Source organism: Schistocerca cancellata, chromosome 1, assembly GCF_023864275.1.
Source record: "Schistocerca cancellata isolate TAMUIC-IGC-003103 chromosome 1, iqSchCanc2.1, whole genome shotgun sequence".
Classification (NCBI taxonomy): domain Eukaryota; kingdom Metazoa; phylum Arthropoda; class Insecta; order Orthoptera; family Acrididae; genus Schistocerca; species Schistocerca cancellata.
In genome coordinates this window covers 1168850714-1168865014 of record NC_064626.1, presented here as the reverse complement: position 1 = coordinate 1168865014, position 14301 = coordinate 1168850714, and the positions used below count along the sequence as shown (strand labels likewise).

Sequence of the window (14301 nt, the reverse complement as noted above, 5' to 3'; positions counted from 1 at the left end):
ATTATTGACAAAATAATTTAACTGGATAGATTAAAAAAATCTACTCACCAAGCGGTGGCAGAACACACACACAAAAGAGGGTTGTAATTCGTAAGCTTTCACAGCCACAGGCTCATGGTGAGCAGATTTTTTTATCACTCCAGTTAAATTATATCAGTTGGCCTCATGTACCCTAACACCAATCAGCGTGCTCTTCCAATGCATTATCTTCAACCACTCAAAAGATCTGTTACATATTGTTTGTAAAGAAATACCTTTTTCTAAAACTTTGTAACGCGATTTCCTCCAATTGTTTACTGTTGAAATTGTTTTATATGATGTAACAATGAAAATGTAGTTGTACACAAACAAATACAGTGTGTACCACCGACTAGCAGTTTAGTCCATGTGGCTTCCAATTTTTACCTTGGTATCAATTTGCACTTGTCTTGTTATTGCAAGTTCTGACATGATACAATATATCTAATGAACAATTTTATATTAAACAACAGAAAATCCAGGATAGATTAATAACAATATTACGAAAAGAACAGATTGCTACTCACCATACAGCAGAGGAGCTGGGTCACAGAAAGACACACACAACAAAAAGTGAGTGTGTGTGTGTTTCCATTATGCCTGCCTGTGACTCAACAATTTTATATGATTAACATAAGACTGGTAAGCTAGAAAGCCATATGCTACTCATTATACTATGTCTCTAATCAATGGTGAAATGGAAATATTTTCATATCTTTTTCTGATACCAGTTTTGTGTTGTATTTTATATGCTTGAAAATGACAATATCGAAACACATAAGATGATTTTGGAAATAATAAAAAGTGTGGTCAAGGCATCAGAAAAGTTATTTTAATAATATATATGTAATAGTTGCTGAAAAAGATGTACATACAAACAAACATATGCTGACCCAGGCCAAAACACTTACTTGTGAACAGATCATAGGAAGTGCTGTCAGAAACAGCAAAGCAGAAAGGGATGTTAGCAAAACGAAAATTCCGAAACCAACACCCTACATGTACCTATGGATCCAGAATAACCAGAGTAAGTGAACTGGAAGAATAAATCAAACCAAAGAGTACATCTCTATTAGACCTGGTTGGTGCGAAGCCACTTGTGAGAATGCTTTCCATTGGAATTTTGGCACTTACAAGTATGTTAATGCTGTGTCAAATGTTCTGACTCCAGAATTATGGACTGCTATTTATTCTGAAATTAAAGAAACTATACAGCTTATTGGTCATCCAAGTACTATCATTTTCAATAAATATTTAGAAACTGGAGTTTTCCCCAGTGGACTCCAAGTCTGTAAAATTGTAGCGATCTTCAACAAGGATATCCTATTAGCAAAACTAGAATTTTATGAAACACACAGCCCATTTTTTGCTATGATCAAGCCCTATTATGGAACACAGGGGAGTTTGGATCAGTTATAAACAGATGTTCTCCACTGCAGTTTGCACTGTTGTGCTCCAGGGCTCAGTCCTCAGTCCATTTATTTCATAACTGCATAAATGATTTAGTCTCTTATGTAGGAACTAATTTAGAAATATATTATACACAGAGGACACAACACTGCTTAATACACACTACAACACTATAGAACCGCATCAGGAACTTTGGGAAATATATAATTAGCAATGAAATGGTTTTCTTCTCATGAAGTACTTTGTGACTTAACACACAGGAACACATTCTGGGATTAACTAAATATGCACAAAATACATCAGTAAAACTGTTAGGCTTTCATACCGAGTCAAAATTAAACTGAGAGATGAAAACTGATCATGTCTGGAAGAGAATAATTTTTAGTGTGCTTCTTCAAGTGGAAACCGACAGGTGCAGTTACTAATGAGCATCTGGAGATGATATATTTTTGTCTTAACCTATCACACAACTCTTACAGCTTACTGATATGGGGACATTCCTGTTTTCTAAAATAAAGTTCTAAAATAAAAAAAGTTATCAGAATAATGAGCAAAGTGAATCTTAAGGAATACAGTGACTCCCCTTTATCAAACTGAAGATACTGACAGTCATCAGCTGCTGTATCATTACTTCTTATTACATGCGACTTAAATGAGTAACACCAGAGACAACTAACACCATCGCAACACCAGAAGCAAACTAGAGTTTACTGTCCTGAGATACACTGGCAAAGACAAGAAACTCCCATGAAGTAACATGTTTAAATTTTCTTAAACTCCACAAAAATTCTTGCCCTACAATATTTCTAAATTTAAGCTTTATGACTGGCTACTGAAACATCCATCTACAAGATAATTGATCTATTTTTTTTTTTATTTTTTTTTTTTACAATATCGATAATGTAGCACTAAATTTTAAGAATTGTTTCTGTAAAAATACCTTTGCTATCAATTATATACCTAATGACTAAAACTATCAAGACGTAAGTGGCCAATGGTTAATAAAGAATGAATACGAAAGCTCGATGCAAAGCACAATCTTTTCAATCTACTTTACATGCCTGCCGACTGCTTAACCCTCAAGTACATTATTACATTTACTCTGACCACTATTTTTATTCCATCTAGGACTGCACAGTTCAAAAAAACTTATCCCTCAGGAAAGTGGGAAAAGTATTACTAAATCATATTTTGGGAAGATATAAATGATATTCTCCCAAAGATTCCAAGGAGACATACTATTATACTTACAGGATATTTCAAGGCATATTTGGGTAAAGGGAATATACTGTAATGTAGTTACCAGCTATCCAACACACATGCAAAAAACTGCAATGGAAATTTTAGCTTAGTCATCAAGTCCACAGCTTCTAAGCACCTTCGGAAGAAACTGAAGATGCATCCACCATACAATCTGAACTGGAAGTATTACAAATACATCATGTGGCCATTCTAGAAAATTCTAAAAAGGAAAAATGGAATATGAAAGTTGAGAAGTGCTCATTTGAATTCTGGTCAGTAGTTCTCCAAAACTAAATTTAGATTCTACCCAGACAAACAACACACAATGCCCTTAACATAATTGAGTTTGACACAGGACAACTTAAGAATAAACAAAGTCAGAACTTCAACTGTGGATAACTTATGAAACGACACCAAGGTGAACGAGGCTCTATTTTATACAGCCACTTGACTATTCTCTCTCACCAACAAAGGCAACACATACAGCATATTGAAGACTCACCACACAACAGTCCAAATGCAGTCAGATGGCAAATGTAGAGTTTCTATAAACTGAGGAAAATTTGTTAAAATACTTATAAGCTTACAATGAAAATATTGTAGTGAGTTTAATGATATCTCTCATGTAAACAACTATAATCGAAGAAAGTTTTCTGAGAAACAAGTCTACAGACCTTTACAAAGAGTTCAAACAGATGCTCCTCTAAGTCACCATTTCTGAGATTCGAAACACAAACACACACACATTAACAATGATAGCTGAAATATTTCAGCTGAGTATTTAAAAAAAAATCCTCAATCCTTCGTCCAAGAGTCTGATTACCAAAGAGAAATGTTAAGCCTAGAATCACTAGGGCCTCCAGTGGGAAAAGTCCTTCCAAATTGCCATAGTACTTAAGAATGAGGAAACTGAGAAGACAGTTGCTGAACTCTAGAGATGTTCTGGTAACAGCACAGTAAATGACCTTACTGAAATTGTACAGAATATCTGCAAAACACAATTTGCTATCTGACTGGATCTCCACTTTAATCCATTACATTCACAAGAAATGATGTAATTTATGTGAATAATTATTGAACGATCTGTCTTCTCACAGTTATGCAAAAGATTCTATCCCAGGTTTACTGAACATGGACAGATAATTATACATTCAACTGTACCAATAACATGGATCTTTCAGGAAGAGCTGATGCAGTGCTGAACACATCTTTAATCTCTAAATAATACAAGCCTAGTACTGAAATCACAAACTGCACTGTAATAATCACTCTTGTTGATCTCAGTTAGGTGCAGACTCAGTTTTTTGAAAGAATATTTCAGGAATTACGGTTATAGAATAAAACACTCGAACTTATTCTACAGAGTGTGGATAACACCATTCTCCAAAGTAAAATTTTATAGAGAACTCTGACAGTTCTGAGATTAAATCAGATGTCAGATCAGATGACGTGTTTCTGTTTTGATCACTCATCTTCAATTGCATACTTGAGAGACGTGTATTGCAAATGGTTGCAATGCATGTCTACTGCCTGATAAGGCAAGCAGTCAAACAAAGATTTCACACTTGAGATAATGTGCCAACTTCAAGTAAGGTATATAATACAAAAATTTAGAGCGCTCTATGAGTGGACTGAACTGAACTTGTCAGAGGACGCAGCCCTGCCTGCAATAATAATAAAATGGAACTAGCCTACCAATGGATTCAAGAAACATAACAACAAAGGATTATATCATCATCATGTGAAGCTGAAACATTACACAACAGCCACCTTCTCTGAAGCCTTGTATGCCATATTGCGCCCAATATTGGAAGTTCAGGAATACTGGGGATATAGAAACCCTGTGCTGGGAAAGGTGGATAGCTCTTTTGATCATGTGCAAAGATTATCTCTTAATTCACTCAAAAACCATATGTTCACCTACTGCCAAAGCACGACAGTCCACACCATCTGCCTGCTGGAGATAAAAAATGATATAAAGAAACTGGGTCTGACAAATAACAGGGAGACACTAAGACAGACACACACTGCAGTGTATCCACAATTTTCAGGAACATTTGTATCTAAACTTGGCAAACCATTGTGGAGTGCATGGCAGTGGGTATGTCAATTCAAAACATTTATTAAAGTTCCTTACCACTCCATTCGCATACAGTTTATGGGATGACTGTTTAAATGGTTCTGTGTGCACTGTAATCAATCTTGTCTTTGCAATCCCTACAGGAATGAGACATAGGAGGTTGTTGTATACTCCCTTATTTCCTAATCTACGAAAAATTTACACCCAGACATAAAAAAGAAATGAGCAGTACAAAAAGATAAACACTGGGTGATGCACAGCAAATAACACAGCCACACTTTCCTGCCACAGAAATTGTCTAAGTGGAGGAAACATTAGTCTCCATGATAGACACACTATGAATTACTTGTCCTATAAACTTAAGAATTTTAGAACACTAACAGTGCGAACAATATTAATCATTTCTCTGAAAGAATTACAATGTCACTGGCAAACCTCAGAGTTTTTATTTCTGTCCCACTGAACTTCAATTCCTATTACAAGTTTTTGTTTGGTTTCCTTTACTGCTTGATCACTGTACAGATTGAACAACACTGACGATGGGCTACAACCCTATCTCACTCCCTTCTCAACCACTGTTTCCCTTCCATGCCTCTGTAACTGTTGCCTCGTTAGTAAAATGCAGTCAGTAGCGAGCTCCATTGAGCTACGGACCCCCTTTAAGATGTCTCCCGCAGTCGGAGACGAAACGTTGGGAATCGACACAGAATTCATCAACCGACCACGGCATAACAGCCCGGATAATTATAATGGACATGTTGTCTCATTATTGTACAAGTTGTAAATAGCCTTCCATTCCCTGTTCTTACCACTGCTATCTTCAGAATTTCAAAGAGAGTATTCCACTTAATGTTGCCAAAAGCTTTCTCTAAGTCTGCAAATGCTATAAACTTAGGTTTGCCTTTCCACAACCCATTTTCTAAGAAGTTGTAAGGTCAGTATTGCCTCATGAGTTCCTACATTTCTCTGGAATACAAACTGATCTTCCCAAGGCTTCTACCAGTTTTTCCATTCTTCTGTAAAGAATGTGTGTTAGTATTTGTAACCATGACTTATTAAATTAAGAGTTCATTAATATTCACACCTATCAGTGCCTACTTTGTTTGGAATTGGAATTCTTACATTCTTGTTGAAGCCTGAGGGTATTTCACCTGTCTCATACATCTTGCAAGCCAGATGGAAGAGTTACCCCCAGGGCCTTGTTTTGACTTGGGTATTTCAGTGTTCTGTCAAATTCTTCTTGCAATATCATATCTCCCACCTCATCTTCATCTATGTCCTCCTCCATTTCTATAATATTGTCTTCAAGTCCATCTCTCTTGTATATACCCTCTACCTACTCCTTCCACCTTTCAGATTTCCCTTCTTTGCTTAGAACTGGTTTTCCATCTGGGCTCTTTATATTCACACAGCTGCCCCTCTTTTCTCCATAAGGCCTCTTTAATTTTTCCATAGCCAGTGCCTATATTTCCCCAGTGATGACATTTGCTTCTAAATCTTTAGATCTCTCCCCCAGCCATTCCTGCTTAGCTATTTTCTACTTCCTGGCAGTCACCTTTTTTAGACGCTTGTATTCTCTTTCATCTGCTTCATTTGCTGCATTTTTATATTTTTTCCCTTTCATCAATTAAATTCAATATCTCCTGTGTTATCCAAAGATTTCCACTAGGCATTGTCTTTTCATCTATTTGAGCCTCTGCTGCCTTTACTATTTCCTCCCTCAAAGCTGCTTATTTGTCTGATTGTACTTCTTTCGCCGGTTCTAGTGAATCATTGCCTAATACACCCACTGAATCTCTCAACAACCTCTGGTTCTGTAAACTTATCCAGGTCCCATCTCCTTAATTTCCAACCTTTTTTGCAATATCTTCAGTTTCAATTTATAGTTCATAACCAATAAATTGTGGTCCAAGTCCACATCTGCCCCTGAAAATGTCTTGCAATTTAAAATATGGCTCCAAAATGTCTGTCTTACCATTATATAATCAATCTGAAACCTTCCCGAGTCTCCAGGTCTCTTTCAGTATACAGCTTTCTTTGATCATTCTTAAACCTAGTGTTAGCAATGATTAAATTATGCTCTGTGCAAAATTCTACTAGGCAGCTTCCTCTTTCATTTCTTTTGTCTTCTTCAACTACTATAGCGGTAAATGTTGCTATAAAGCACAGTAAGTCTCACTTTTCTTTTATTAGACCGATGAAAAATGTGTGTGCGAAAAAAGTGATTTTAAAAAGTATTAGCATAAAGAGCATCTACTGTGCCCAAGTTTGTTGGAATTTATGTGCATATATGAGAAGAAAAAAATGTGGGCACAATGCAGGAAGCGGTGATGTGTGTGTAATTGGAACTGGCCAGCGAAAGGTCACTTGTTCTTTGCAGTTGTGCTTCTGGGAGAGAGGGGGGGGAGGGGGGGGGGGGGAGCAGTTTGGACTCCAAGGAAGAAAGGAGCCTGAAGGCAATGGTCAAGCACTAAAGAAAAATGAATGTTATTGTATAGACTCTATGCTATGGTATCTTGTGTTAACTACAAACTTATGGTTTTAATCAACCACTGAAGCTTCATGTATGAACATTTTTTTTTTGAAAAGCTTTGTTAATATCTGTTGTTGAGAGCTGAGAACTTAATTTTGTAGTGAGAAGTGTGACTGTAGGAGCTCTCTTATAGCCCCCACCCCTCTGCAACTGGAAAAGAAGTCAATGGTCAAATACGTAGCACTGCACAGCAGACTACATCATCAAGAGAAAATAAGACGATGACCAGGAAAATCGGGAAAGATCACTTAAAAATCAACCCATAACAAGAAAAACACCTCACTACCTGAATAATTTCTTTCATCTCATCCTACTTTTATTCACTCTATTCTTCATCTTCGGTTGGTTGGTTTGGGGAAGGAGACCAGACAGCGTGGTCATCGGTCTCATCGGATTAGGGAAGGAATGGGAAGGAAGTCGGCCGTGCCCTTTCGGAGGAACCATCCCGGCATTTGCCTGGTGTGATTTAGGGAAATCACGGAAAACCTAAATCAGGAGGGCCGGACGCGGGATTGAACCGTCGTCCTCCCGAATGCGAGTCCAGTGTCTAACCACTGCGCCACCCCGCTCGGTTTCTTCATCTTCGGAGCTAGTTGGTGGGTGTTGGCTTTGTGTATCTTGGTTATGATGATGCATTCACTATCTGTTCATAATAGCTTGACCACACTCCTATTTTCTTATTCATTACTAAACCAACAACTGCATACCCCTATTTGATTTTGTATTTATAACCCTGTATCTATCTGAACAGAAGTCTTTTTAATCTTGCCACCTAACTTCACTAACTCCCACTGTATCTAACTTCCACCTATCCATTTCCCCTATTATATTTTCCAACCTACCTGCTCAACTAAGGAATCTAACATTCCATGTTCCGACGTGTAGTAGAACGTCAAGTTTTGTTTCTCTGCCGAAGATAACCACCTGAATAGTCCCCTCCCCCCCTCCCCTTGGAGATATGAATGGGGGACTATTTTACCTCTGAAATATTTTGCCCAAGAGGACGCCATCATCATTTAACCATGCAGTACAGCTGCATGCCCTCGAGAAAAATTACAGCTGTAATTTCCCCTTGCTTTCAGTCATGTACAGTCCCAGCACAGTAAGGCCATTTTGGTTGATGTTGAAAGGCCAGATCAGTCAATCCTCCAGCCTGTTGCCCCTGCAACTGCTGAATAGGCTGTTGCCCTTCTTCAGGAACCATACATTTGTCTGGCCTCCCAAAAGGTAACCCCCCCCCCCCCCTCTGTTGTGGTTGCAACAGTGCAGTGGTATAGCTACCCATATCACTGAGGCATGCAAGCCACCCCACCAATGGCAAGGTCCATGATTCATTATTCATTGCGGCAGATGGGGGGGGGGGGGGGGGGGGGGGGGGGGGGGGGGGAGCTGACAGGAGATACAAAAAGTATAACATATGCCAATTGAAGTTTTAGGGCTCTTTCAGTTGACAACTAATATATAAGATCCTTGACTTCGTTACCTGCTGCCATAGTGGGCAGAGTGCTGCTCATTTCTTGATCCAACAGTAATGCCCAGTCCTCGTAGAATGCTTGGAGCAGCTGGGGACTAGATAGCAGAATGTGTAGGTAGCGCTCCAGGGAGCGTTCATTCAAGGCTGCCCGCAGCCAAGCTCGACCTCGCCCCACATCGGTAGTCACATTGTGTAGTGCTGTGTACCTCTCGTACTCGTGGCGAGTCAGGTGTTCACGTATGTAGTGCCACAAAACTGAAACAATTGAGAGACCTGTGGTTCTTCTGTATTGAGCCTTAATTGTATTCTGTTATACTCTTTAATAAATGGCACAATTTGTGTAAAAATCTTGTGCAATCATCTGAAATAAGTTTTGTTTTACTTTAAATATGATAGTCAAACACAAAAGCTTTGAAAAGGGACACAGCCAGATTGTCCATATGTACTTACCACTCTAAGGATTCAAAGGAACCATCTTAGGATAGCAGACAAATATTGTGATACCAGACATACAGAGCTATATTGAAGGAGTGGCAAAATAGCTGACCCCTTGACCCACCCCCCCTTCCAACACCCCGCCCCGAAGGAGCAGGCACAGAGTGGGGCAAAAAGTAACAAAACTTAAAGAATACTGCAACAAACTAACTAGGAGAGGTACATGAACTCTCTCCTCTAGTAATCTTATTTTCTGCCTATGAAAATAATGTTTTCACATGACACGCGACTACACACAAGCTACTCTCATCTCTACAATGTCTGCAGTGTTACCTCTTCTATGTAGCATCATAAAGAAATAAGTAATATCAATCAGATGTCTATTGATAACATAGTTCATGTGACAATACTGGTTTGGTCTACACAGGTCACTCATGTTCAAAAAGGGAGCTCTTGTTGATATTTCATATGGTCAAGAACACTAGGTGGGGGGCAAAAAACCACCACCAGGGGGGATATGCTGTTTACTAGCCTAGCCCCTCCAGCCAGTACTTTTGCAGCTCCCAAGTTTCTGCTGACACACTCTGCCCTACAAATAACAAAGAAATAAAAAATCTGCTCTACAATCAATAATTCAATCATCAATAAATGTAAAATAAATTTTATAACTGAAAACTTTATGCATATACTGCAGTCCCCAAGAAATGTAACAACTCTGACTCTATACAAACTATTTGTGAAACCAAACTGTCGTAATACTTCTGTAGCATGCTTTAATTATAAAAATGAACAATGATCTGTGTGTGTGTGTGTGTGTGTGTGTGTGTGTATTAGCATATAAAAAACATTTCAAGATTTATTTTGTCTGCTTTTCCAGCTGCAGTATAACCCCAAAAAGATAACTAGAGTGCAAGAGAGGCTGAAAATCACGCATGCAAACTTCACAGAAAATATTTACGTAAATAAATGCGCTTACAAATGAGAAATTCTTGAAAAACAATGTGCCAAGTATGAAAAAACAAGTAACAGATAGTTTTTGATTGTTTAAAAACTGAGTGACACAGTTGCAGGCTTTCCAAAGTGTCAATTATTATGAATGAAATTAAATTCTACTAATGTTGACTTTCAAAAGGGCATAGTTCATTTATGCAATATTTTTCAATAATTCTACACCTATGTAGCACCTACATAAAAAATTTAGAAAGGGTAAAGCATTGTTGAAAAACATTACTTAAATTAACTATACTGATGAGACCAACATACAAAATCCCCACGAAGCACGTATTTTGCTATGGTAGAAAGGCTCGTGTACCTCGATGATACAGATAACCCAGAATGGAACGTTAAATATTATGGAAAGGATAGTTGCTACTCACCATATAGTGGAGATGGTGAGTCGCAGATAAGCACAACAAAAAGACTGTCATACAACAAGCTTTCAGCCAACAATGCCTTTGCCAAAAATACACACACACACGCACACACACACACACACACACACACACACACACACACACACACACACGAGACCACAGACTCTGGCAGCCGAAGCCAAACTACGGACCCAACCAGCATCTCCACTGTATGGTGAGTAGCAACTATCCTTTGCATAATATTGTCAATGATATATGTAATTGTACAGTAGGTGCAACCACAATGGAGGGGATGTCTGTGGAGAGGACAGACAACCATGTAGTTCCTGAAGAGGGACTGCAGCCCTTTCTGGTAGTTTTGTGTTACCGGGTTCATTAATAAATTAATCTTAAGGATGTGGAACTGTCTTGTTACATTCACATTACACATCCACCTGTAAATATGGCTACATACTCATCATTTACAATTTTTACTCTCCAGGGAGAACAGTATGGATAACTGACTGCTCTGGCCTCTTAACGTCAGCCAATATGGCATTCGTGTTACTGGTACAGCAAATGGCTGAAAGTACAGCGATAAGGCAGCCATTTTTTTCCCGAGGACATGCAGCTTTTCTTTATGGTTAAATGATGGTGGCATCCTCTGGGGTAAGATATTTCATAGATAAAATAGTCCCCAAATCTGATCTCTGGGTATGAACTACTCCAGAGGATCTCGTTTACAGGAAAAAAGAAACTGATATTCCATTGGTGTGAGTGTGAAATCTTAGAACCCTTGATCAGATAGGTAGGCTAGAGAATACGAAAAGGGAAAGATACATGTTGAAGATAATAATCGTGGGAATCAGTAATGTACTGTGGCAGGAAGAACAGAACTTTTGGTCAGGTGAATGCAGGGTTATAAATAGAGACAGATTATATGTACCATAAAGACCTTAAAATATGCACGAAACATGCTTAAAAAAGGCATAAAAAGTTTCAAAATATCCAAGATCAAATAATAAAAGAACATGGTAGTTACTGTGTGCTTTATATCTAAAAGTTGAACATGTGAATATCAATTACAAGGAAGAGCACTGGCCACACGAAAACGTTTAGAACACTGATATTTTCCAAATACTTTCTGGTAGAGATTAGTAAGGCGGGGGGGGGGGGGGGGGGGGGGGGGAGGGAGTTTCTTGGATTATTTTCCCAAAATCTGCAAAATCGGGACACATACCGTGTTTCAAGAATTGTTCCTTCTTTGCTATTGTTGTCGGTAACAATCAGATTCAATGCAAGTGAGTCGCAGTGAAACAATCAATATGAACAGGACCAACTTCGAGATATATCGCACGCTGAGGGGTACGCTCAAAAACTCCATAATATTTTATTTAAAAAAAAACATACAATCATGATTTTTTTAAATATCATTAACTTTTAATTAAAACTATTGGACCAAAGCATCATTTACAGTTTATTTTACTTTTTTCTACTATTGTAAACATAAATGAACAAGTACTGTTCCAAATGTTCGGTAGTAAGGTTGTGTCTTCTACAACTCAAAAACATTTTATAAGCAGAGGAGGACTGTTCTACATCAACTGAAGTAACTGGGGAGTATTTGAATTTGGGTGATATGTTGGCACTTATTGTTTCTGGTAAATGTTCACCCATCTCATTAATGAAACTATCAATTTGGCACAAGGGTTCAAAGCCTGGATTATTGTTTAAAATGTTTTCAAACTTTTCTGTAAGTTTTCTTGGAAATACCTCTAGCAATGAGGAGTTCACTAGAATAATTTTATTAATTAACTGAATAGATTCATTTAACACCAAACCTTGAGTTTCAAGCTTTTTAATAGTTGCAGGTATATGGGAAAAAGAGTTCTAATCAGAGCAATGTGTTTTTTTCTTTTCTTACTGGAATCATGAAAAGGTTCCTTGCACTGGCAAACTGCCAAAGCCTTTGCACTATTGAAGTCGCAAACTACCTTCTAATGGCCTCAAAATGTTCATTGTATAACAACATAGCTTTGACCCACGTACCCCAATAATTATCAATGGTTTGGGAGGTAGAGGCACATTTGGTAGTTTTTCTTTGTAGGTCTTGATGCGAGCAGAGGCCTTTAGAAATACTTTCTTTCTGGAGGAAATCAGTTTATTTATGTTCACCAACATGGAACATACTTCTTCAGCAAGGCGATGTACTCCATGAGCAAAGCACGTCACATGAATCAAATTGGGATAAAATGCTCCGAGGGCTTTTCCTCCTTCGATCGTATAGGAAGCAGCATCTGAAGTAAAAACAAAAACCCTTTCATCTGCAGAAGATTCTGGAAATATTTTTCCAATACCCTCATTCACAAATCTGGCAATTGAAGAATGATTTACTTTGCCAAGCTCTTTGCAGGCCGCTAAATAGGAAGGAGGAGGCTCTTCTTTTAAAACACCAACAATTAAATTTGCAATGTAACTGCCACAAGTGTCTGTAGTTTCATCAACTGAAATCCAGATAATGCTGTCCGTGAGTTCATTGCGTTTTTCTTCCAGAATATTTAAATAAATTATTGGTATTTAAATTTTACACAATGTTGATTCATCTGGTATATTTTGATTTAAACAATATTTGTGCACGAAGCCTCTGAGGATAGGGTTTTTTGAGGATAGGGTTTTTTGAGGATAGGGTTTTTTGAGGATAGGGTTTGTAAGTTAGTGAAGAGGAATATTGCTTGCAATGAATGCTTCACATAGATCCACGTTAAACCATCTTTTTCAATTACCTTTGGACAAATCCCTGATACTGCAACTTGCTGTTGTCAGAAGTTGTTGTTGTCGTCGTCCTTTCTTCTGCATTCCTACGATATGAAGACTTGTCTTGACGTTCTGGTCTATTTGAAACTTTTTTGCATGAAACGTTTTTCTCGCAAACTCGACAATATAAAACAATTCTGCCATGTGTAAATGTTCCAGAATGGTCAGCTATTCATGTTATGGCGTTTCGTTTTTTGGGCGGCATGTTGCACAACATGTTACACACTACACACCATAAACACATTCAATTGTGTACCAGTAAATAGAAAGCTAAACTGAAACAATGGATGTGTGACTAAAAGCATAAGTAGTTTAATTTAATTGTTGCAAGGTGTATGGTATGACAACAGAGGGGATTAAATGGGGGCATGGGTGCAGGAGCATCGACTGTCTGCCTGTTCCTGATCCTCTTCTGTAATGATTTCGCTAGGCAGTGGCCTCTCGGTTAGCGATTGCACGCAGTTTTAGGTTGCAGTCACTCTGGGAGACATCAAAACTAGAGTGAGCTAGAGAAAACCCGTCTAAATTTTTAAAATATTGTAAACATAGAGGAAAAATATTCGTCGTCACTAATTTTTATTTAAAATATGCAACAACCGGTGAAAAGGAGCCAAACATGCAACATGCAAATGCATACAAACCGGTCTGTAGTTACACATATAAAATCAAATAGAGGTGACTGCAGGAGAAGATTTAATAACTAATAAGAAAATAGGAATGTGGGTAAGCCTATTGGAATAGCATAGTGACCACTATCATACCCAATATATTGTAAATGGATAGATAAAAGATGTACTCACCAAGGAGTGGCAGAACACACATTTAAAAAAGAAGGTTTTACTTATGCGAGCTTTCGGAACTAGTGGCTCCTTCCAGCTGAAGGGTTGAAGGGGAAGGATGAAGGGTGAAGAGAAAGGAACTGGAGAGATTTCGGAAAAGTGGT

At 38.1% G+C, this 14301-nt stretch overlaps 1 protein-coding gene across 1 annotated transcript in view; it reads right to left on the bottom strand.

Moving 5' to 3' along the window:
* LOC126093903 (sorting nexin-29) overlaps positions 1-14301 on the bottom strand; it is a 167053-nt gene that overhangs the window by 104732 nt on the left and 48020 nt on the right. Inside the window, 1 exon segment of the mRNA XM_049908756.1 lies at positions 8767-9012. Coding sequence (XP_049764713.1) covers positions 8767-9012 — 246 coding nt within the window.